Source organism: Emys orbicularis, chromosome 21, assembly GCF_028017835.1.
Source record: "Emys orbicularis isolate rEmyOrb1 chromosome 21, rEmyOrb1.hap1, whole genome shotgun sequence".
Lineage (NCBI taxonomy): Eukaryota > Metazoa > Chordata > Testudines > Emydidae > Emys > Emys orbicularis.
This window is the reverse complement of record NC_088703.1, coordinates 5,350,126-5,372,408: the sequence shown is the minus strand read 5'-3', so window position 1 is coordinate 5,372,408 and position 22,283 is coordinate 5,350,126. Positions and strand designations below refer to the sequence as shown.

Genomic DNA, 22,283 nt, shown 5'->3' with positions numbered 1-22,283 from the left:
AGACAGGGAAGTGGCTTATCCTAAAGTCATCTAGCGAGTTAGTGGCTTAGGTATCAACGGCTCTGTGCCTTGGTCCTACTGCCCTCTGCGAGCTGGAGAGAGAACCCAGGAGTCCTGACTCCCAGCCCCACCCTGCTCTCATCACTAGATCCCAAAATCGTCTTTAACGGGGCCAAGATTTCACCCTCTGTGTCACTTTCCCAATGCAACTCCACTAGGCCACGCGCAGAGCTGATGCTGTGAACTGGGGGGCGGCGGATTCCTGGGGGTTCCGGGTGCAACCCAGAGAGTTTGGTAGCTGCAGCGCTCTGTGACTTAGCACCTGCCCGGAGATACAGGCTCCGTCCCTTCCCTGTCATGAGCCTCGTAGCCCCCCTGGCTGTGACTGACCCATGGGGGGGTTATTCCCAGCTGCAAGAGGGCTGGGAGCCAGGACTCCTGGGTTCTATCCCCTGCTCTGGGAGGGGAGTGTGGCTCTCGTGTCCACATGCAATGACGAGAGGGGAACAGGGTTAGACCCCCGGCTCCATCCCTGTCCCCACTGCAGGGCCGCGCCATGCACCATGTGTGCACACGTCATGGGAACATGGTTACAACATGTGTCGGTCTCCTCTGCGTTGCGTGATTCAACCATGTTGGGGATGACACACACTTGTCATGGTGCTGTGGTTTTCGGGTCCCCGTGTGTTAGCTTGGGGGACATGGCCCTGACACCTCTCTGTCTCGTGGGTAGGACAACACTGAAGTGCATGGGGACCGTGTCAGGGGCCACGTGCCCACACATACTTCCAGGGATCTGGTTAGCCTTGGCTGTGCGGATCACATTTTAAAGGGGGATTTTGCTTGACCCAGCTCCCCCGACCCAGAAAGGATTCTACTGTAGCCAGGAACTTCCTGGGTCAATCTGGTCTCAATTGACACTGGTGTAACTCCAGAGTGATCCCCACTAGAGTCACTCCAGATTTACGCCTGGGTCACCGCGAGCAGGATCAGGCTCCAGCTCCACTGATGTTAATGGGATCACAGTGTATTTCCCAATCGGGTCAGAACTGATTCTGAATTGCACTGGAGCCAGTCTGGATTGACACCAGGAAACAGATCAGGATTCAGCCCTAAACCTACTGCAGTGAGGCCAGATGGTGTAGCTAATGAGATCCAAATTGGGCCATGACTCCCTCCTCTTTGCTGAAGTCACTCCAGATTTAACTCAATGTAACGGATCAGAATCTGGTTCTGACTGTTTGGGGCCCCGATCTTGGCTGGTCCCATGACACTGCTAGAATAAACATGATTAATAATAATAACGAAGGGTTGTCTACCCGGGGAGCTAATCCAGAACCACTCTGTGTGTACAATCTTGTTCCTGCCTTGTTCTGGTTTAGCATAATTGACTTTGGAAGTGGATTCAGATAAACCAGAAAAGGGCACCCCTAATCTGGAATAAGAGCATCCACATATGGAGTTATTCAGGAATAGCTATTCCATTTTAAATTCACACCCTACCTTAATCCGAATTAACTTTTAAGTGTAGACAAACCCTAACTGCAGCCAGGGGAGGACTCCAGATTTACTCTGGGAGAGCTGAGATCAGAGTCTGGCCTGACCCTGTTGCAGTCGGGGTAATTCCGGATTGACCCCGGGGTGAGCTGAGATCAGAATCTGACCCTGTTAAACCCCATTGCAGTCAGGGGGTAACTCCAGATTGAGTTCCCCCAGTTTCCCAGGGGAGCTGAGATCAGAATCTGGCCCTGCCCCCATTGTAGTTGGGGTGACTCTGGATTAACCGGGGGTGGGAGGGGGGGCTGTGATCAGAGTCCGACCTGACTCCATTGCAATCAGGGGGTGACTCCGGATCGACACGGGGGGCTGAGATCAGAATCCGGATTGACCCCAGGAGAGCTGAGAGCAGGATCTGGCCCTGCCCCCATTGCAGCCGGGGGTGACTCCGGATTGACCCCAGGAGAGCTGAGAGCAGGATCTGGCCCTGCCCCCATTGCAGCCGGGGGTGACTCCGGATTGACCCCAGGAGAGCTGAGAGCAGGATCTGGCCCTGCCCCCATTGCAGCCGGGGGTGACTCCGGATTGACCCCAGGAGAGCTGAGAGCAGGATCTGGCCCTGCCCCCATTGCAGCCGGGGGTCACTCCGGATTGGCCCGGGGCCGATTCGTGGCCCGCAGCTCCCGCGGAGGGGCTCTCGCGGCCAGCCATCTGCCAGCAGCGGGGGGGGGGGAGCGGGTGGCCCCGGAGTGACACCCCCGCCGCCCAATCCCCTCGCGCAGCAGCACAAAGGCCCTGCGAGTGTGCAAGGGCTGCACGGCGGGGAGGGGGCCCCGAGCGGGGGGGGGGAGGGGGAGCCAATGGCACGGCTGGGGGAGGGGCGGCGGAGGGGGTGTAGCTTGCAGGGGAGTGGGTTTCGCTGGAGTTGGTGGGGGAGGACGGAGCAGTGCAAAGGGACGCGCCGCGGAGCCGAGCCATGGAGAGCAGCAGCCTCCAGTGTGCAAGGTAGCGGGGGGCGGCGCGGGGGGGGCACCCCTGCCCAGGCACGCCGGGGTTAACCCATGAGGCGCCTGAGGCGGGGCGATCTGGGGGCCCGGGCCTAGTGGGGGGGGGGGTGCACGGGCTGCAGCCGGGCTGCGCTGGCTCGATACAGTCCCTGCCCCCCCCCCCCCCCCACAGCCCGGGGGTCTTGGGAACTGCCGAGTCAGCAAGATCCCAAGCAGGGGCGTATTTAGTATGGGGCACGGGGGGGCAGTCCCCCCCCTGGATTTTTCATAGGTCTCTGCTCCCCCCCCCCGGGTATGCAGAGATAAGATCACCTGTAATGTTCAGGAGGCTGCACACAACTCTCCCCCCCCCCCCAGGAATTTGTCTGAAATGACACCCCGCTTTGCAATGCCCCCCCTGCCCCCCCCCAGTTTTGCTTGGAGTGGGGCAGTAGTCACAAGCGCCCCCTTCCCCGGCTTGCATTGAGTTCTCTGGCTGCTTTCGGGAAGGGGGGGAGGTGGGGGGGGCGAGTCTTTGCAGACATGGTCGATTGCGGGTGGGGGAGGGGCGATGACTTGATAATGCCAAAGTTTGGCTCCTTGTGACGTCAGCGGGTGAATTTCCCCCGGGGGAGTGTATGTGGAGGGGAGGGGTTTAGGGGGGTTATAGTTTGTTTGTTTGTGGGGGGGGGGGCGGCAGGGATGCACCCAGCGGAGCAGAAGCTACAGCTGTGCCAGGGTTGATCCGCTAATATGGGGGGGGGAGAATGGGCTGGAAGACCCCCCTCCCCCATCTCATCTCCAGGGCCAAGCTCACCAGTTTCTGTAGCCAAGGTATGAGGAGGGAGTGGGTGTGAACAGATTCCCCCCCCCCCCCCAACATACACACTCTCCTTCTTTGCAATCTTGCCCTGAGCGTCTCCCTGAGCTGCCCCCACTGGAGTAATCGGGTTTTGGGGTGCTGTGCGCGGAGGGGTGGGGGGAAGAGAAATGCAGCCCGCTCCATCCTCCCGGAGAGCCATGGGGACAGGTGTCTGATCACAGCAGGGACCTCTCTGGTGCCAGGCGGGGGCTGGGTCTAGACATGCTTGTGCTGAACCCGGGGCTGAGTTTTGCTAGTCTTTTAAACCCTGCTGGTTTCCAGGCAGCGCCCTGTGGGCTGGGGCTGAAATCTACCTGAGCTGTGCTTGGCGTCCGATTCCTTCATAGACGGGGGAGTTTGGACCCAGATCAGAACTTTCCCTAGAGCTGGGGGTGGGGGTGGTGGGGGAAGCTGGTGCTGGAAGGGGTTAGGTGAGGAGTTTGGCCTTGAATGGACACTCCCTTGAGCAAAGGTGCGGCTAACCTCCCTGAGGTTGATCCCAACCAGGCAATGGCTCTGGGAGCTTTACTGTCCCCAGGTGCTTACACCCCGCTCATCACCGTCCCGTCTGAGCACTTGGATCAGAACCGCCGGGGGTGGGGCGGGTGGGTTGGGTCTCGGGGGCTGGGTGTCCGGTTTCCTCTCTGTTATAGGAACGGGGCCGGAGGGTGTGAGGTTGGTGTGAGGATCGGAGCTTTCCCTGGATCTCTGGTGCGGGGATCGCATCCCGGGACTGTCTCCGCTGCGTACGGAGATGAGAACGGGTCTGGGGCTCGAGTGGGGGGCGGCCAGCCCCGGAGTTTGCCTTCCAGCTGCCCCGCCGTTTAACGAACAAAGTTATCCGAGGGCGGCTGTCGGGCCGGAGGTGCTGGGCTGTGCTGGGAGCGGGCTGAGCGCCAGGTGGGTGTGTCAGGCTGTTGTTTTTTTGGGATCGGAGGCCACCGTCAAAGTTTTTCCTGGCCCATTGGGGTAAAGGGGCCTTGATGCCAATGGAGCAGGGCCGGTCTACACCAGCTGGGGATCTGGCCCCTGCTGGTGTCTCTGTAACCCTTGCCAGTGTTCGGGGCACACAAGAAACCCCTTCCCCACCTGGTGCGGGGGATGACTGTGGCTGCAGCAGAAATCCAGAAGCCCTGCATGCCGATCTCCTCCGTGCTGCCCCCTCTTGGCCGGGGTGGGGATCCCTGCCTCCCCAGCCCCTCGCCGGTCCCTGCAGCCTGTGGGCCTGCGACAGAGATTTCCCAGCCCTGGGATTGAAGGTCGGGGTGGCACACTTTGCCCAAGCTGCACTTGGGTATCCCACCCCCTGCTCCTGCGGCTGGCACACTTGTCTGCCCCCAGGATGCTCCTCCGTCCGTCTCTGCACAGCGCCCCCTCGTGGCTGGGAGATATTTCCTTGGTGCCCTCTTCTCCCCCCCCCCTTTGTATGGTTGGCACAGGGGGCGCTCCTTGCCTGCAGTGCTCTCCTGGGTCGCTGTGGCACTCCCAGAACTGGGCGTGTATCCCCTGGGGCATGGCTCCCTCCTCCCCTCGAGGGTGCCCCCGCCTGGCACCAAGCCTGGTCCAGCCCAGGCACCTGACTCTTTCCCTCCTGGGTTCCTCCCCAGCGTAACGCGGCTGTCCGGCTGCCCGCGGGTGCTTCATGGGGGGGGGCGCGCAGGGGGAGCGCGCACGTGTGTGTGTGTGTACATCACATGTTCCAGCCCGGTGCCAAGCCGTGACGTGGGGGGGGGGGGGAGGAGCTGCGCCCTCTGGTGCCATACGGAGCAGCCAAGTCCTGCTGATCGGGGCGGCGCTGATCCGGGGCTGGTGGCGGAGGTTGGCGGGAGGTGCTGGCATTCGGGGCCGGCGGGGCGACTCGGTGGGATGTTGGCACGGCAGCCAGGCGGAAGCGGCACCTGTGGGGTGAGTCAGCACCTCTCGCGTATCTCACCAGCATCTTCCTTCCTTCTCCTCCCTCCTGTCTTCCTTTTCCCACCCATCCTCTGCCTTTTCTCCTCTGTCCTCTCTGTCTTGCTCACGCGCTCTCTCCTGTCCCCCCCCACCCCACTCACGGCCCTCTGGAGGCCCCCAGCGTCGCTGTTTAGCTGGGTCCCACCCCGGCGTCGGCGGGCATCTTTCTGTCACCTGAGCTGGGCTTGTGCTGCTGCCCCGGCTGGACTGAAGCAGGTGGTGTTCTCTGAGCCCAGCTTGGTCGGGGGGTGGCTGGGAGGGGGCAGAGCACGATCCGGCGGGAAGCTGGGAGCCGCGTAGCAAGGATGATCAAGAAGCAAGTTCAGAGGGGTGATCTCCCGCTGCCCCCGGCACACATCTGGGCTGCTGCGGACTGAGCTACGGGCACCGTGCGTGAGGTCCTGCTCCCCCCACCTATGGCTGTGCCCAGTTCCAGCTTGGGAAGCCATCCAGATGGCGTGTCACTTGAGAGGCACCATATTCTTCTGGGTCTTTTCTCTGCTTGGCAGCGTAGGTGGGTGAGTGAGGTCTAGTGGTTAGAGCAGGGGGAACTGGGTGTCAGGACTCCTGGGTTCTCTCCCCAGCTCTGGGAGGGGAGTGGGGTCTAGTGGTTAGAGCAGGGGGGATCTGGGTTCTATTTCCGACTTTGGGCCAGTTCCCATCCCCTGTCTGTGCCGCTGTTCCCACCTCTGCAGAACCTCCGGCTTCCTAGCGGAAAGGTTAACGGGATCGTGTTGCTGTGGGTGCGCAGGGCTCTGTCTGCGGGAGTGACCAGCAGGGGGCGGGATTGGGGGTGGAGGTATTGCCGCTCGGACCAGCTGCGCAGCTTGCAGGTGTCTGCTTCTGTCCTTAAAATAGAAGAGGAAATTGCAGGGAGTCGCCCCAGCATGGGCTGGTGTCCATCTGCCGGGGTGTGTGTGTGTATCTTGTTCATCCAGCTCTTTGTAACCCTCGGATGGAAGGTGCTTTTCCTGATTCAGTGTCATCTTACAGCTGGGGAACCAGAAGTGGGAGGGAACACCCCCGAGATCACCCAGTGAGGGATAGAACCCCGGAGTCCTGACGCCCGGCCCTCCTAGTCCAGCCACGAGACCCCACTCCCTTCCCTGATCTGGGGATAGAACCCAGGAGTCCTGACTCCCAGCCTCCTCTACTCTAACCACTAGACCCTACTCTCTTATCTGGGGATAGAGCCCAGGAGTCCAGCCTCCTAGCCTGTATTTATCGCCAAGGCCATCCCTACAGTCCTGAGCCCAGAGAGCTGGAGACCTGGGTGTAACGGGCACTAAGACGTGCCCATGGTTGTTTTGGGTCCCTTTTCCGCATGAATCCCCGAGTCCTGTCCCCGAGCCCTGTCCTTTCTTGACCCCCTCTCCGATCCCACAGCTGGAGGGCGGGCGACGTTTCCATGAACTGACGCCTCCAACTTCCAGCACGGTGCCCGGGGCTTGGCATCCAAGCCAGCCGGCCGGGCCCAGCTCCCAGCTGGACCTGGGGGCAGGGAGTTCGGTGGGGGCCAGTGAGGTTGGCAGGTGGGAGCAGTGGAGGAGGCTGGGGAGGTCACTTGCGGGGGGGGGGGCGCTTGGTCAGCAGCCCGGACTCCTGCTTCCCTTGCCGCCCCGCCCAGTTCTGTCCCTGGAGCCCAGCGGGGGAAGTCACTTGGGGTGAGGGGGGGGTCTCTGGGAGGTTACATGGCTCCTGCTCCCCCCCAGTTCTGTCCCTGGTTACCCTGGGTTACTCTCCTGCCAGTTTGTCCCCCCCCCCCACTTCTGTCCCACGTCTGAGCCCAGCCCCCCTCCACACCCTGTCCTCTATGTCCCACACCGGGTCCCCTCCCCCTGTTCAATGTGTGCCCCATAACCCAGCAGGGAGGAGGTGCAGGGGCTCCCTCCAGCTCACCAAAGGGGCATGACCCCCCCGTCCCCGGACGGGCAAACTCCCTCGCCCTGTCTGGTCTCTGCCCCCAAATCCCCCTGTCACTGCCTTCGCCCACCCTCCTCCTTGGAGCGGGGCCGTGGTTCGGGGAGAGCTGGCGGAGGAGGGCAATGGGGGGCTCGGGCCCAGCTGTGATGCTCTATGGCAGCACCCTGTTCCCGGCCAAAATTAGCTGGGCCCTGGGAGCAGCAAACAGGAAAAGGCCTGGCCTGGCCGCTGCCTCCCCCTCCCCTCGCCCGGCTCACGTAGGCCCAGCTGGGAGAGGGGCCTCTGGGCCGCCTGCCAAGGGCGGGGGGGGGGCAAGCGGGAGCTAGCACTCCTCCAGCCCCCCCCCCCATCAGTGCTCTCTGGATGGCTGGAGCCCTGCCCCTCCAGGAAAGGGGTTAACGACCCCCCCCCGGAGTACGACTCCCCCTCACTCAGGCAACCCCCACCCCCTTCCCAGGATTAGCTCAGCTCTGCCCAGCCACATTTCCCTAGCGGAGGGCTTCCCATGGGAACAGGGTACCCCCCGACTATGGGGGGAGCTGTGACATGGGCGGGATTTGCCCAAGGTCACACAGCGGAAAGAACCCAGGAGTCCTGACTCCCAGTCCCCTCCCTGCTGTAACCACTAGACCTCACTCCCGCCTTATCTGAGATCGAGGTGGGGCAGCCCGGACGCACGGGGTGCACTGAACAGTGAATGTCTGGGTGGCAAATTCCAAGTTGAGCTGCTTTTAAATGAAAACAACAGCTAGAGATCCAGCGATGGGGAGGGGAAAGGAAAAGGTATCCAGGGGGCCGTGAGCTGGGTTTGGGATCCAGAAGGCGCTGACTCTGGTTCTGGTTCAGGATGCGGCTCAGTTCTGGTTCTAGTTTGGCTTGGATCTGGTTTTGATCTGGATCTGTTTCTGGGTCTGGTTCGGATCGGATTCTGGTTTGGCTCGGATCTTGTTTTGAGCTGGGTCTGGTTCTGTCCCGGTTCTGTGCTGGCTCAGTTCATTCATTCCCACGCAGTGTACTTGGCTCCGTCGGCTGGGCCGTGGAATCGTGCCGAGGAAAGGTTGTGTTGCCTGCCAGCGTCGGCCGGCCGTCCCTCCCGCTCCCGGCAGCGCCAGGATGCAGCAACGTGGCCCGTGGCCATCCAGGCCCGTGCTGTTGGCTCGGCACCCGTGCACGGGCTGTGCGGGGCTGGGCGTGGCACGGGATCGGATGGGAAACCCAGGACAGATGCTCTGTCGGCTGTGTGACGTGGGATTGGTCATTCAGTAGGGGGTGCTCTCCCAATGCAGCCAGTGCTAGCCCCAGTGCAGTGCTAGGGGGCGCTGTGCTGCAGGGAGTGGGGAGGGGGCTCAGTAGGGGGGCGCTTTCCCCTCACAGTCAGTGCTGGCCTCAGTGCCCCAGCACGGTCTCTTCCTCTCCGGAGCACGTTGTTGCGAAGTTACAGCTGCCAAGCCCCAGCCCAGAGCTGGCTGCATTTCAGTGTTGGGTGAGGGATCCCTGTACCAAGCAGTCCTTAAAATGCTGTGTGTACCACTGCACAGTTGTGTGTCATAGGTCCCGTACTGCTCCCAGCTGATGGGGATTCTCCATTCTCATTTGGAGCAGGGGAAAAGGGTCTGTCCCTTGCTGTGGCTGCAGTTGATCTGCCCTTTGCCAGGGCGGGCGGGGGCTTCTTCCTCCCCCTCCCGCTGGCTCTCTCACTGCCTAGGGCACCACCTCCCTCCTTCCACCCATGCCGGTGGGGGAGGGTGTCTCCCCACCCTTCCCTGCTGCCCCCAACCCTTTTTGGTGCAGGGGAAGGGGCTGGGCAGGTGCGGAGGGCGATTGAGGGCAGGGAAGGGGATGGTACCAGCCCCTTGATGGATGGGGGGGCAGTGGGGCTTCATGCCCCTTAGACCTTGAGAGGCCTCAGGTACAGGGCCCCCTCCTCCCCCTGCACTGCACCCCCTCAGGTGGGGCAGCGGGGACAGAACACTCCCAGCCCTGGGGGGCCGGGAGCTCAGACTTTTTGCTCGCTCAGGGGTAGATGGGGGGGGTAGGTGAAAGGGGGTCCTGGGGACCCCCACTCCCAGGCATTTCTAAGAGGCCAAGCAGGCTGGGCGAGGGGACCCCTGCCCAGGGGTATATTGTTTGGAGGGGAGGTGGGCTGGGGAATAGGCTGGAGGGGCCGATCCCACCCCAGGGGGTGGCTGTAGACTCTAAGGGGAGAGGAGGATGTTGCCCCGGAGGGGGGGTGATCCTGCCTGGGAGGGTGGGGCTGGTTGGAAGGGACCTGCTGGGGTTGGAGGGAGGGTTGGTTAGCAGAGTGGCTGGGCTGGAGGCTGACAGCTCCCTCTCCCCCCCCCCCCCCCCCGCTGCTCCAGGCAGCCAGGCCTGGCACCCAGCCCGGTGTGCAGAACACGGTGTCCTGGACAGGCTGCCAAGTGCACGTGCGGACACGGCGCGCGGGGGGAGGGGGGGAGTGGACTAGAGGGGAGGGGAGGGGAGCTCTCCTATGGGGGGAGGGGAGCTTGATTTAGGGAGTCTGTGCTGTGTGGGGGAGGGAGGAGGCGTGATTTGAGGGGGTCTGTGCTGTGGGGGGGAGGGAGGCCTGATTTTGAATTCGGGGTGCCCTCTGGGGGGCAGGTGTGCTCTTATTGGGAGTGAAGGACCCATGGAGGGAGGCGTGGGGCAGAGGTGCTGTATTTCATGGGCAGATGGTGGAGAAGTGGGTTAACTCACCCAAGGAAGATTCCCACACTGGTGCCGAGCAGGGCACTGCTCCGGGGAAGCTCACAGCTTCGGGGTCCCACACTGGGTGCCGAGCAGGGCACTGCTCTGGGGAAGCTCACCGCTCCAGCGTTCAGCCCATGCTGAGAAGCAAAGCTGCTTGCTGAGCCCTGGCCTGCAGTGAGGGTGTGAAATCAAGGGGCGTACACGTTTTTGGGGGGGGGGTGTCCTGGCCTCTGAGCTGTCTGTTCCCTGGGGCTGGGCCACCTACTGTCACGTGCTCGGTGAGGTAACTCACAGCTGTCAGAATAGAACATGGAGGGGGGGAGGGAATGCTCCCTCCCCCAAACAAGCTTCATCTGGGGCAGGCGTCGGGGCACTGCTATGAGGAAGCTCTCAGCCACACATCTCAATTCACCCCCCCTCCCCTCGCACACACTTGCTCTGGGACAGGCATCAGGGCACTGCTGTGAGGAAGCTCGCAGCCACGCCTTCCTCGCCGCCCCCTCTCCTGCAACATGCCCCGCAGTACCTGTCGGACAGAGAACTCTGCAACTCGGGGCATGAGTGAGTGGCTCCCCCCGATGGCAGGGCTCGGTGTGTCGATGCCCTCCTGCCCCACGCTGCCCCCCAGATTCTAGCCCCCTTCCATGGCTCTGTCTTTTCCCCACTGGAGCATCCCCAGCTGGGGGCTAGCTTTTGCCCCCCACCTCCGGTGCCAGGTTCCCATCTCCGCCCACAGCTGGCCCCGAGCCCCACTCCCGCGCTACGTCGCTGGCGGCTAAGAGGTGGATACCTCTGGCAAAGCCCCACGTTCTCCCCGGGCGCCCGGCTCCCAGGGTGGGGTGGGAAGTGGGCAAAGGGCCAAGGACAGAGGCAGAACAGGCTGTTCTCTCACGGCTGAGGGGGAGGGGGCGGGCTCGGCAGCTGGGCCCGGCGGATGGTGGGAGGGTCCGGCTGGAGGAGGGCAAGCCAGGCTGGAGGGGGTGCCAGGCTGGAGTTGCGCCGGTGACGCTGGGGGCGCAGAGACGGGGGATGGTTTGGGTAGGAGCTGGGGAGTGGGGGGGGGGGTTGGTACTGGGATATTGGGGTGGGCAGCAGGTACCATGATATTTGGGAATATGGGGTGGGGAGCGGGCACAGGGCACTGGGATATTGGGGGGTGCTGGGGTGGGGAGTGGGAAGGGGGCACTGGGATATTGGGGGTGCTGGGGATGGGTGGGGGCACTGGGATATTGGGGGGCGCTGGGGTTGGGAGCGAGCAGAGGGCACTGCGATATCGGGGGTGCAGGAGTGAGGAGTGGACCGGGCTGTGGGATATTGGGGGTACAGGGGTGGGCAGGGGGCATATTGGGCGGTGCTGGGGTGGGGAGTGGGAAGGGGGTGGTGGGATATTGGGGGCACTGGGGGGAGTGGGCAGGGGGCACTGGGATATTGGGGGCACTGGGGTGGGGAGCGGGCAGGGGGCACTGGAATATTGGGGTGCTGGGGTTGGGAGTGGGAAGGGGTAGTGGGATATTGGGGGGCACAGGGTGGGGAGTGGGCAGGGGGCATATTGGGCGGTGCTGGGGTGGGGAGCGGGCAGGGGGCACTGGGATATTGTATGTGTGGGGGGGAGGGAGGGAATGGTCCTAGTCTCTTTCCTATGCATAGTTGGCTTAGACTCCCCTCCCCTCATCACACACTGCCCCCCTCCCCTCGAGGTTCCCCCACATCTCCCTTTGCCCCCTCCCCCAGTTCCCACCCCTAATATTAACAGTCTGTTGGGACCCCATGCGGGACCTGGCTCTGAGCAACCCTGCAGCTGCTGGGGGGTGGTGTGTGTTGGGGGTTTTCTGGTTGTGGGGGGCTCTGGGAGGTGTCCCTGTGCAGGGGGCTGCCCTGGCCCCCTGCTCTGTCCCCCCTCCCCCACATGGATATTCCGAGGGGCCCTGGGAGAAGCTGGGTGAACGGGGCTTGGGGTGACCCTGTTTGGCTGAGTACAATCAGGGGAGCCATGTCTGGCGTGGGTGGGTGGGGGGCTAGTGGGGTCAGACCATGGAGCCTTCCTGCCCCTCCCAAAATCAAACCAATCAGCAGTACAGCTGGAAATAGAACTCAGGAGTCCTGGCTCCCAGCCCTCTGCTCTAACCACTAGACTCCCCTCCCCTCCCAGAGCTGGGGATAGAACCCAGGAGTTCTGGCTTCTAACCACTGGACCCCACTCCCCTCCCAGAGCCAGGGAGAGAGCCCAGGAGTCCTGGTGCCCAGCCCCCCTGCTTTAACCACTAGACCCCATGCCCCTCCCAGAGCCGGGGATAGAACTCAGGTGTCAGGCTTCGCTCTGGGGCCTGACGTGTGTGTGCTGGAGGGGGGAACGAGCGTCCCCCCGGAGCAGGTGTCCTGACCTGGCGCCGTGTCTCCCCCCCCTCCCCCCGGCAGCCGGTCTACGACAGAGCTCCGCAAAGAGAAGTCGCGGGACGCGGCGCGATGCCGGCGGAGCAAGGAGACGGAAGTGTTCTACCAGCTGGCCCACACCCTGCCCTTCGCCCGGGGGGTCAGCGCCCACCTGGACAAGGCCTCCATCATGCGCCTCACCATCAGTTACCTGCGGATGCACAAACTCATCACCTCGGGTGAGGCCCCCTCCCCACCTTTGGGTGCCAGGACATTCCCGGCTCCCCGCCGGCGCTCGGACAGGGGCGAGGGGCGGCCCCAGCTCTGCCTGCTCCCGGCAGCCGGGTGGGCCCAATGGGATTGCAGGCTTCAGGGCGCCGGTGGGGTCAGGGTCAGGAAGGGGATCCCGTCCCCTCTGGGCATTGTGGGGGAGACTCAGCTGGTGCGGAGGCGTCCGGGATTGGCCATTGCTGGGCAGGGGCTGGAGGGGCCCATGGGTCTGAGCTGGTGGGGGGGGGGGGGAAGGGAGAGAGATACCAGGCTGGATGGTCCCTGATGGAGGGCACCAGGGGTCTCTTGTCACTGGGGGAGGGTTGTGGGGCAGACTGGAACCTGCCCCTCCCCCTGTTAGAGCCCTGCCCCCCCCCCGGCTGCCCTGGGGCGGGGGGCCCGCCCTGACCCCTGTGCTTGTGGCCGGCAGAGGAGTGGCGCGGGCAGCCGGAGCAGGTGGACGCCTGTTACCTGAAGGCGCTGGACGGTTTCGTCATGGTGCTGACGGAGGAGGGCGACATGGCATACCTGTCGGAGAATGTCAGCAAGCACCTGGGGCTGACACAGGTGAGTGTGTGTGTGTGTGTGTGTGTGGGTCCCCGCCCCCCCTCCGGCAGGGAGCAGGGCTGGGGGCTCCATCCCCGGCCCCACTCTGGGATCCCCTCCGCGGCCGCCACTGGGAATGGGAAAGGAGTGGGGGGGGGGGGGAGTTGCTCTGCGGGTGGGAGGTGGGGGAGTGTTAATCCATCAGCTGGTCGCCCTGCTCGGGTAGGCAGGGACCAGGGGCCTGCAGGGGAGGTGCTGAGTGTGTAGTGGAGGGCGGGGGGGGGGAGCAGGTCTGGCATAGGGTGACCCACCCCCCCTTCCAACACTGGCTGTGATTTTTCCCCCTCCCCCAGCTGGAGCTGATTGGACACAGCATCTTCGATTTCATCCACCCTTGTGACCAGGAGGAGCTACAGGATGTGCTGAGCCCCCGGCAGGGTGAGTGCCCCCCCCCCGCAGGGTGTGTGCTCCCCCAGGCTTCCCCGCCTCCCTTCTGGATCCCCCCCGCAGGGTGAGTGCTCCCCCCAACCCCCTGCGCAAGGTGAGTGTCCCCATATGCACCCTGTCCAATCAGCCCCCCCATCCTGGAGCCCCAGTCACCAAGATCTGACCTCTCACCCCCACTGTCACACGCAGCCCCTGTAACCGCCCCCACACTCACCCCACTCTTGTGATTACCCTCCCCCCCAAATCCCACAGCCTCCACTGCTCCTCTCTGCCCCCCAATCGCCCCCCCCCATGGGCACCAGCCTCCCCTCCTGTCACCGCCTGACGCTGCCCTGCCCTCTCCCCGCCGCAGGCTTCTCTAAGAAGAAGGAGGTGAAGACCGAGCGCAGCTTCTCCCTGCGCATGAAGAGCACATTGACCAGCAGGGGGCGCACTGTCAACCTCAAGTCGGCCACCTGGAAGGTGAGGGGTGCGGGGGAGGTGGCTGGAACCGGGAGGGGTCTAGAACAGCTGCGGGAGGGGGGAGATGGAACTGGGTTCTGGAGCAGTCCCCATAGAATTCTGCTCTAGAACGGGAGTGGAAGGGTTGCTATGGAAACAGTATCAGAGTGGCCGTGAAAACAGGGTTCTAGGGCAGTACCAGGGTGTTACGGAAATGGGGTTCTAGAACAAGGCGGGCGGTCGGCATGGATATGTGGTTCTGGGACAGTGGTCGGTCACTATGGAAACAGGGTTCCAGAACAACTGTAGGTAGGTCGCTGTAGAAATGGGGTTCTAGAGCCACACTAGGGTGAGATGAGAATGGGGGCTGAGGAGGTTGGCATGGATACAGGCTTCTGGAACATTGGGGGATGGGCCACTATGGAAACAGAGTTCTGGAACAGCTGCGGGTGGGTCGCCATGGAAACAGTTCTAGAAGAGAAACGGGGGTTGCTACGACAACAGGGTTCTAGAGCAGCAGCGGAGGAGTTGCTGGGGGATGGTGGTTTTGGAACAGTGGTGGGCGGGTTCCCATGGAGATGGGATTCTAGACCCCCTCCAGCGTGGTGTCCCAAGGCGGAGCCTTGTGAGAGTTGGGGGTGGAGTCTGGAGCAAGAGGGCTCTGATTGGTCCCCCCCCCCCCCCCAGGTGCTGCATTGTGCCGGCCACATGCGGTCCTACACGCCTGCGCGGGAGGGCCCGGAGGAGGCGGAGGGGGGGTATGCGGAGCCCCCCCTGCGCTGCCTGGTGCTGATCTGCGAGGCCATCCCCCATCCTGCCAACATCGAGACCCCCCTGGACAGCAGCACCTTCCTCAGCCAGCACAGCATGGACATGAAATTCACTTACTGTGATGAGAGGTGAGGGGGCGTGGCTGCTGGGGGCCCCGCCCCCATCACTTCCACTTCCCCACCCCCACGAGGGCACAGCTCCACCCCTGAGAGCCCCTGAGCCACCCCCACTGCTTCCCCCTCCCCCACCTTGCTCTCCTGGGGGGAGGGGGTTCTTCCTTGGGGTCCCCTCTCTTCACCCCATGCTGCTCTTTGGCCCTCCCAAGGGTCCCCTCTGCTCCTCTCTGTCCGTCCTCTCCCCCACAGGGCCCCCTCCTTTCTGCCCCTTGCAGCCCCCCACTCCGAGTCCCCCTTCCCCCAGTACTCTGATGCTGCAATGGCTCTGGGGGTGACGGCTGTTCCAGGATACTGGGGCACCACCCCTGTGTTGGGGGAACCCCTGGCGTGACGTTGCGGGTGGGGGATTACTCAGAGCTGCGTGGGATCTAGCCGGGGTGGTGAGGGGGGGTTGATACGAGAGCGGGGGAGGAGTGTTTCACTGACTGGACTCCCTCCTGCCCCCCCGGTCTCCCGGGTAGGATCGCGGAGGTGGCGGGGTACACGCCCGACGAGCTGCTGGGCTGCTCCATCTATGAGTACATCCACGCCCTGGACTCCGACGCCGTCAGCAAGAGCGTCCACACCCGTAAGTGACTCCCAGCCTCCCCCTCTCCTGCAGTGGAAGAGAGAGCCCCGGATCCCCCTGCTCGAAAAGTCCCCCTCCCCCGCTGCAGCTAAAGGAGACTCCCCATTAGCTACGAGCAGTACTGGGGCTATGACACATGGCGGAGCAGTTCCCATTGCATCCAGCAGGGGGCGAAAGTGCACCTCCTAGCCAGTGCATTGCATTATATGGGAGAAGGTGTGCCAGATCCGACCAGTGGCCCTCTAGCTTGGGGCACACCCCCCTCAGTCAGACCACGGCCCATCCAGCCTGGTATCCCCCGCCCAGTCAGTGCAAGAGCCTCCTTCCCTACAGCCCCCCACCTCTCGCCATGCCGTCTCTCTCAGTCCGTCTGTCCATCCTCTCTCTCTCTCTCTCTCTTTTTCTGTGTTCGTCCTGTCCCGCCTGTACTCTCCCTCTCTCCCGTCTTGCCCCGTCTCTCCTGTCCCATCTCTTCCGTCCCGTCCTGTCTCTCCCTTCCCATCCTGTCTCATCCCATTTCTTTCTGTCCAGTCTCTCCCCGCGGGCGGTTCTGACCCCTCCGCTCCTCCCCGCAGTGCTGAGCAAAGGGCAGGCGGTGACGGGCCAGTACCGTTTCCTGGCCAAGAGCGGGGGCTACCTGTGGGCCCAGACCCAGGCCACGGTTATCTCCAACAGCAAGAACTCCCAGCCCGAGAGCGTCGTCTGCGTCCACTTCATCCTCAGGTGGGAGGGGCCGGGATGTCGGGGAGGAGGAGGGGCCCGTCTGTTGGGTGGGGTCGTGTCCCGGGGCCCCCCAGAGATGTGCAGCAGCTCCAAGGAGAGCGGGGTCATGGCCCACCCGGCACCTGGCCACTCTTGCTCTGTGGCCCCCGCTGGCTCGGCCCAGGGTCGGGGGGGAGGGGACTGACCCCGGGATGGAGGGGCTGGGGGGCTGACCCCAGGGACCAGCTGGGCTCAGCTCAGCTGGGGAGGGTGGGGGGGGGGGGGCGCTCGGCTCAGCTGGGATGGGGGTGACCCTGGCCCCACTTAGTCCGTATCCCCTGGTTGTGCCGGTAGGAGCTGAGCTGTAACAAACCTGCGGTTACCAGGGGCTTCCTGGTCATCCTGTGGCTGGTGCTTTGTGGCCACTCGGCCTCCCCCGGACAGAACCCAGATTGCCTTGTGCCAGCAGAGCTGAAGGAGAATCCCCATCAGCTGCCGGCAGTATAAGGGCTACGACACGCAGCAGCGTGCCCCTGACTGCGTCCTGCAGCACTGGAACTGGTGTGAGCTGCTGGACCCTGACACCTTTGCCTTCCCCTCCTCACTTCTCCCCCCCCCCCCCACCCCGTTTCCTTTACAGCCAGGTGGAGGAGACGGGCGTGGTTCTGTCGCTGGAGCAGACCGAACGCCAGGGTGAGGGGCGGCGCCTGCCCCCGGAGCCTGCCCCTGCCCACCAGGCCAACGGGAGCCCTGAGGAACTGGAGCCAGACACCGGGGAGACCATCCTCAACCTCAGCTTCGGTACGGAGCATGGGGAACGGGAGCCAGTCGTGGACACTGGGAAGGGGAGCAGTCTGGCTCCAGTTAGTGCCTGAGGGGAGTGGGGTATGGGGTGGGTGTGCTGGGTCTCTGGGATGCCGGGGGAGTGAGCCATGTGGAGTGGTGGGGGTTGGGGGGTTGATCAGGTATGGGACAAGTTCAGTGGGGTTTCTGGCAGTAGAGATAGGGTGCAGGGCGAGGTGTTGGGGGTGTGTGTGGGGGTGGCAGAGGTGGGGCATGAGGCAGGGCGTTGGGGGCTAGTGGGGGCAAGGCGGCAGAGGTGGGCAGGGGGGCAGCAGTGGGGTATGGGGCAGGGTGTCGGGATTTAGTGGGGGTGGGGCAGGGTGTCAAGGGGCGGTGGGGTGCGAGGTGGGGGTCCGGTAAGGAGCCTGCTGTGGGGCATGGTGCGGGGTGTTTGGGGGTCTCCGAGTGCCGGGGGGAGTGAGGGCCGGCAGATTTGGGGCCCGGGGCAGGGTGTTGGGGGCCGTGAGGGCGGAGTGACAGAGGTGGGGTGCAGGGCAGGGTATCTGGGAGGTGAGGGTGGAGTGACAGAGGTGGGGTGCAGGGCAGGGTGTCTGGGGCGGTGAGGGTGGGGTGACAGAGGTGGGGCGCGGGGCAGGGTGTCTGGGGCGGTGAGGGTGGGGTGACAGAGGTGGGGCGCGGGGCAGGGTGTCTGGGGCGGTGAGGGTGGGGTGACAGAGGTGGGGCGCGGGGCAGGGTATCTGGGAGGTGAGGGTGGGGTGACAGAGGTGGGGTGCGGGGCAGGGTGTTGGGGGCCGTGAGGGCGGAGTGACAGAGGTGGGGTGCAGGGCAGGGTATCTGGGAGGTGAGGGTGGGGTGACAGAGGTGGGGCGCGGGGCAGGGTGTTGGGGGCCGTGAGGGCGGAGTGACAGAGGTGGGGTGCAGGGCAGGGTATCTGGGAGGTGAGGGTGGGGTGACAGAGGTGGGGCGCGGGGCAGGGTATCTGGGAGGTGAGGGCGGAGTGACAGAGGTGGGGTGCAGGGCAGGGTATCTGGGAGGTGAGAGTGGGGTGACAGAGGTGGGGTGCAGGGCAGGGTGTCTGGGGCGGTGAGGGTGGGGTGACAGAGGTGGGGCGCAGGGCAGGGTGTCTGGGGCGGTGAGGGTGGGGTGACAGAGGTGGGGCGCGGGGCAGGGTGTCTGGGGCGGTGAGGGTGGGGTGACAGAGGTGGGGCGCGGGGCAGGGTGTCTGGGGCGGTGAGGGTGGGGTGACAGAGGTGGGGCGCGGGGCAGGGTGTCTGGGGCGGTGAGGGTGGGGTGACAGAGGTGGGGCGCGGGGCAGGGTGTCTGGGGCGGTGAGGGTGGGGTGACAGAGGTGGGGTGCGGGGCAGGGTGTCTGGGGCGGTGAGGGTGGGGTGACAGAGGTGGGGTGCGGGGCAGGGTGTCTGGGGCGGTGAGGGTGGGGTGACAGAGGTGGGGTGCGGTGCAGGGTGTTTGGGGGAGGCCGGGCCGGGAGCCGGGAGGGGCACCGCTCCGAGAGCGGGCTGTCCCGGTCACCCGGGTGACCCTCCGCTCCCCCCAGAGCGGCGCGGCCCCCGGCTCCTGGCCTTCCTGCGCCCGGCCCACGTGAGCGAGGTGGAGCTGCAGCGCGACCCGCGCCGGTTCTGCAGCCCCGACCTGCAGCGGCTGCTGGGGCCCATCTTCGACCCGCCCGGAGCCCGCGCCAACGGGGAGGGGGCCCCGCGGGCACGGTCCTCCCCCCGCCCCCCCGAGGCCGGCCTGCCACCCCAGGACTCTGCCAAGAGCGCCGCCCAGGTAAGGAGCCTGCTGTGGGGCAACAAGGCGGCTGGGCTAGTGTGGGGGAAAATGGGGGGCTCACGAATGGGGGGAGCGGCTGCTTCACATCGGGGGGGCAGAGGATGTGTCTGGGGCTAGTGAGGGGAAATGGGGGGCAGTGGCTGTGCTTCTAGGGGGCAGCGGGGGTGATGGGATGGGGGGTGACGGGGACAGCGAGGGGCAAAGGGGGCAGTAGGGGGACTGTGTCAGCGGGGGACTAGGAGGGGAAGTGGGGAGCAGGGCTGCATCATGGGGGATTGGGGGGCAGCGTGCTGTGTCCATGGGGGCTGCATCACTGGGGTGCAGTGAGCTGTGTCCATAGGGGCAGAGGCCGGAATGGGGGTGGGGGGAGGGGCTGGGGGAGTGCCGGATGGGAACCGGGGTTGCACTATCAGGGGCCAGGTGCCGTGAAGAGGGGGGCTCCCAGTTGGCCCGTGCTCCCAGCCCTCCAGCCCTGTTCCCCTTCTCCCCCCAGGCCGAGCTGCTCTTTGACATGGAGAACGTGCAGAAGCTCTTCGCCTCCACCCAGGAGGCCGTGGAGACGGCGCTGCAGGTACTGGGGGGGGAGGCAGTGACCCCTATTGCCGGGGACTTTGTCCCCCTGGGGCTCCCAGCCCCTGCTCCCGCACCCCCCCAGGCAGACAGTTCCCCAGCTGGACACAGCCAGGGAGTCGCCGCTGAGATTCAAACCCAGTTACTGACTCCTGGATCCACGCGTGATCCCACCCCAGTCCTTATATAAGCAGCCCCTGGGCCTTGCCCCAGAGGTGGCTGCATCTTGGTGCTGGGCGAGGGGTCCCTGCTGCTGCTAATACCGCACTCCCCCTGCAGGATTACGAAGCGCTCGACCTGGAGATGCTGGCTCCATACATCTCGATGGACGACGATTTCCAGCTCAGCAGTACCGACCAGCCCCCCTGGCTGGCCGAGAAGCGAGGTGATCCTGCTGCAGCCAGGGGAACAGGCCCCCCGCCGCCACCTGCCTCGCCCCCACCGCGTCCTCGCTCCAGCAGCTTCCATGGGGTGTCTGCCCGCGAACCCGACCTGCCCTGCCTGCCCCGCTGGGGCAGTGAGACCAGCCTGAGCCAGCCCCGGTCCCTCCAGCCCCCAGAGGAGGAGCCCATGGAGCTGGAAGGGCCTGGGTCACCACCGACAGCGCCCCCAGGAGGCAACCGCAGGGATCACCCAGCCTCACACCTGGGGGCTAGGAAGAGGTGAGAGGGTGGGGCAAAGGAGACAGGGTGGGGCAGGAACCACAGGGGCCATGAACCTGGTATCCCCCCATCTCTGCCACCCCAGATCAGATCCATGCGCCCATGTAGCCTGGCACCCCCCATCCAAATTTTAACTCTAGTAAATTCCTGCAGCAGGGAGTCCCACGGGTAAATTATTTGCGGCCGTTGGTCCCTGTGAGGTTTGTCTGCCTTGTAGCTGCCCTGCCCTGGGTCCCCCTTGTTCCTGCGCCAGGAGTGAGGTGGGCAGGGAGGGCCCGTCTGGCCAGCTCCTTACGTGCCCCGCTTCCCCCCCACACCCTCCAGGGCCTTGGAGCTGAACCTGGAGGAGGAAGGGGCCGACTTCCTGGAGGCGGCGCCCCTGAAGCGCGCCCATGGCTCCGAGCCCGACGGCTTCCTGCTGCCCTCCCTCAACCTGGTACGTCTGGCGCCCTAGCACCGACGACTGGTCTGAGAGATTCAGGGACGTGGGGGGCAGGCCAGGGGTATCAAGGAAAGGGTGGGGGAAGGGGTCAGGTTGGGGTGCTTGGGAAGGGGGCCAGGTGGGGGAATGGGAAGGGAGGGGGTAGATTGGGGTTAGGCTGGGTGGGGGGAAGCCTGAGGGAATTGGGGAGATGGGGCTGGGTGATTTCCCCCATCCTCTCAGCTGCACTACTCTTTTTCCCCCCCCTCGCCGCCAGGGTTTCCTGCTGAGTGTGGAGGAGGGGCTGGACGCCGGGGTTCCCCGGGGCGGCATGGTGCTAGGGCGGAAGCTGCTGGCCCTGGAGGAACCAATGGGTGAGTGCTGCATGGCGTGGGGGCGGGGCTCAGTCTGAGTCAAGGTGGGGGAGGCTGGGGCATCCCTGGGGGGCAGGGCAGTGGATCCGACCATCCATAGCCCATCTTGTCCCCCCCAGGAGGCACCTCGCTGCAGATTCTGCCCCGGGATGGGTTTCCTTCCTGAGCCCCCACTGGGGAGCCACTCCTGCCCCGATGTGGGAGGGGAGGGACCTGCTGCCCTAGCTAAGGTCGCAGCAGACACTGCTCTCAGCGGGGACCAGCCTGGCCCCCTGCCTCTGGGGCTATGGGAGAATCAACCGTAACAGTACAGGGCATACACAGGCGAGCAATTCTGGCTGCATCCAGCAGAGGGCAGCAGCATACTTACTGGCTCGCTCCTTGCACTCCTTGGCTGGCACGCTTTGTTTCGCCTGCCTTGTTAACCAGCGGAACTCCCTGCCACATGAGATTAATTCCCCGCTCCTTTTTTTTTTTTCTGTCCTATCCTAACCACCCCCATCCCATTATCTTTCACACCCTGCACCTCGCCCCCTCCAGCCCTACTGGGTGACATGCTGCCCTTCGTGGTGGATGGTCCAGCGCTCTCCCAGCTGGCTCTATACGACGGTGAGGATGAGGCCTTGGAGCAGAGTGGCGGGCACTTCCAGCCGGGCGAGGAGCTCCTGGGGGAGCTGGACCAGGCCACCTGATGGGTCGGGCTCCCGCCCGACGCTCCCACTCCGCAGATGGGACAAACGGAACCAAACCCGACCCCAGTCCGTTCCGGGGGGAGGCACCTGCCTCTCCCCGCCATCCCCCCACCAGCAACACTCACCTGCTCGCCTTCCCCTCCGGGGCCCAGAGAATGCTACCTACCTCAGCCCTGCCCCCCCAACCGGGCATTCTGTTCCTTAGGCCTCCCCCGCCCCCCGAAATATTGGGGTGCGTCAGGGAGGGGAGCTCACTTGCCCTGGGGGGTGGGGAGGGGCAAATCTCTCTTTAATGCTGGCCACCCCTTAATGGTGCTGGGGGAAATCTGCCTCCTAGGGGTGACACTGGGGATTGCAATAGAAGCCAACCAAATGGGGGAGGGGCCAGTCCCCCCCCTACCCCCCCTTCCCCCGTGCTCTGGAGCTGTGTCTGGATCAGAGATCCAGGCTGTTGTGCTGGCTGGATCTTGGCCCCAATTGGGGCGGATCCCGATAGCCGGGGGATGTTGACGGGGCTGGTGATGGGGTACGGACAGTCCCCCTTGTCCTTCCTGCTCAGGGCAGGGTGCTGGGTGGGGTCCCTTCCCCCAGTGCGGTTGGGGGGATTGGCTCTCCCTATGTTCTGCTCACCTCACCGGACCCCCCCATCTTTCCCTGCCCTAGCTGGGACCACCCTGAGGGGTTGGGGCTGCTTATATTCCCCCTCCTCCCTTTCCCCCCCAGTCCTTACCCAGAATCCTCCTGG

General features: G+C 64.4%; 1 protein-coding gene across 1 annotated transcript; it reads left to right on the top strand.

The window, feature by feature from the left end:
* The first annotated feature begins 4,099 nt into the window (after nucleotides 1–4,099).
* Nucleotides 4,100–21,538, top strand: HIF3A (hypoxia inducible factor 3 subunit alpha). Its single transcript, XM_065420808.1, has 15 exons — nucleotides 4,100–4,245; nucleotides 12,349–12,542; nucleotides 13,004–13,140; nucleotides 13,473–13,557; nucleotides 13,919–14,028; nucleotides 14,695–14,906; nucleotides 15,416–15,522; nucleotides 16,098–16,245; nucleotides 16,865–17,025; nucleotides 18,584–18,816; nucleotides 19,313–19,390; nucleotides 19,669–20,051; nucleotides 20,376–20,487; nucleotides 20,750–20,846; nucleotides 21,387–21,538. The coding sequence occupies exons 1-15, from the start codon at nucleotides 4,100–4,102 to the stop codon at nucleotides 21,536–21,538; spliced, it is 2,355 nt and encodes a 784-aa protein (XP_065276880.1).
* The last annotated feature ends 745 nt before the right edge of the window (nucleotides 21,539–22,283 follow it).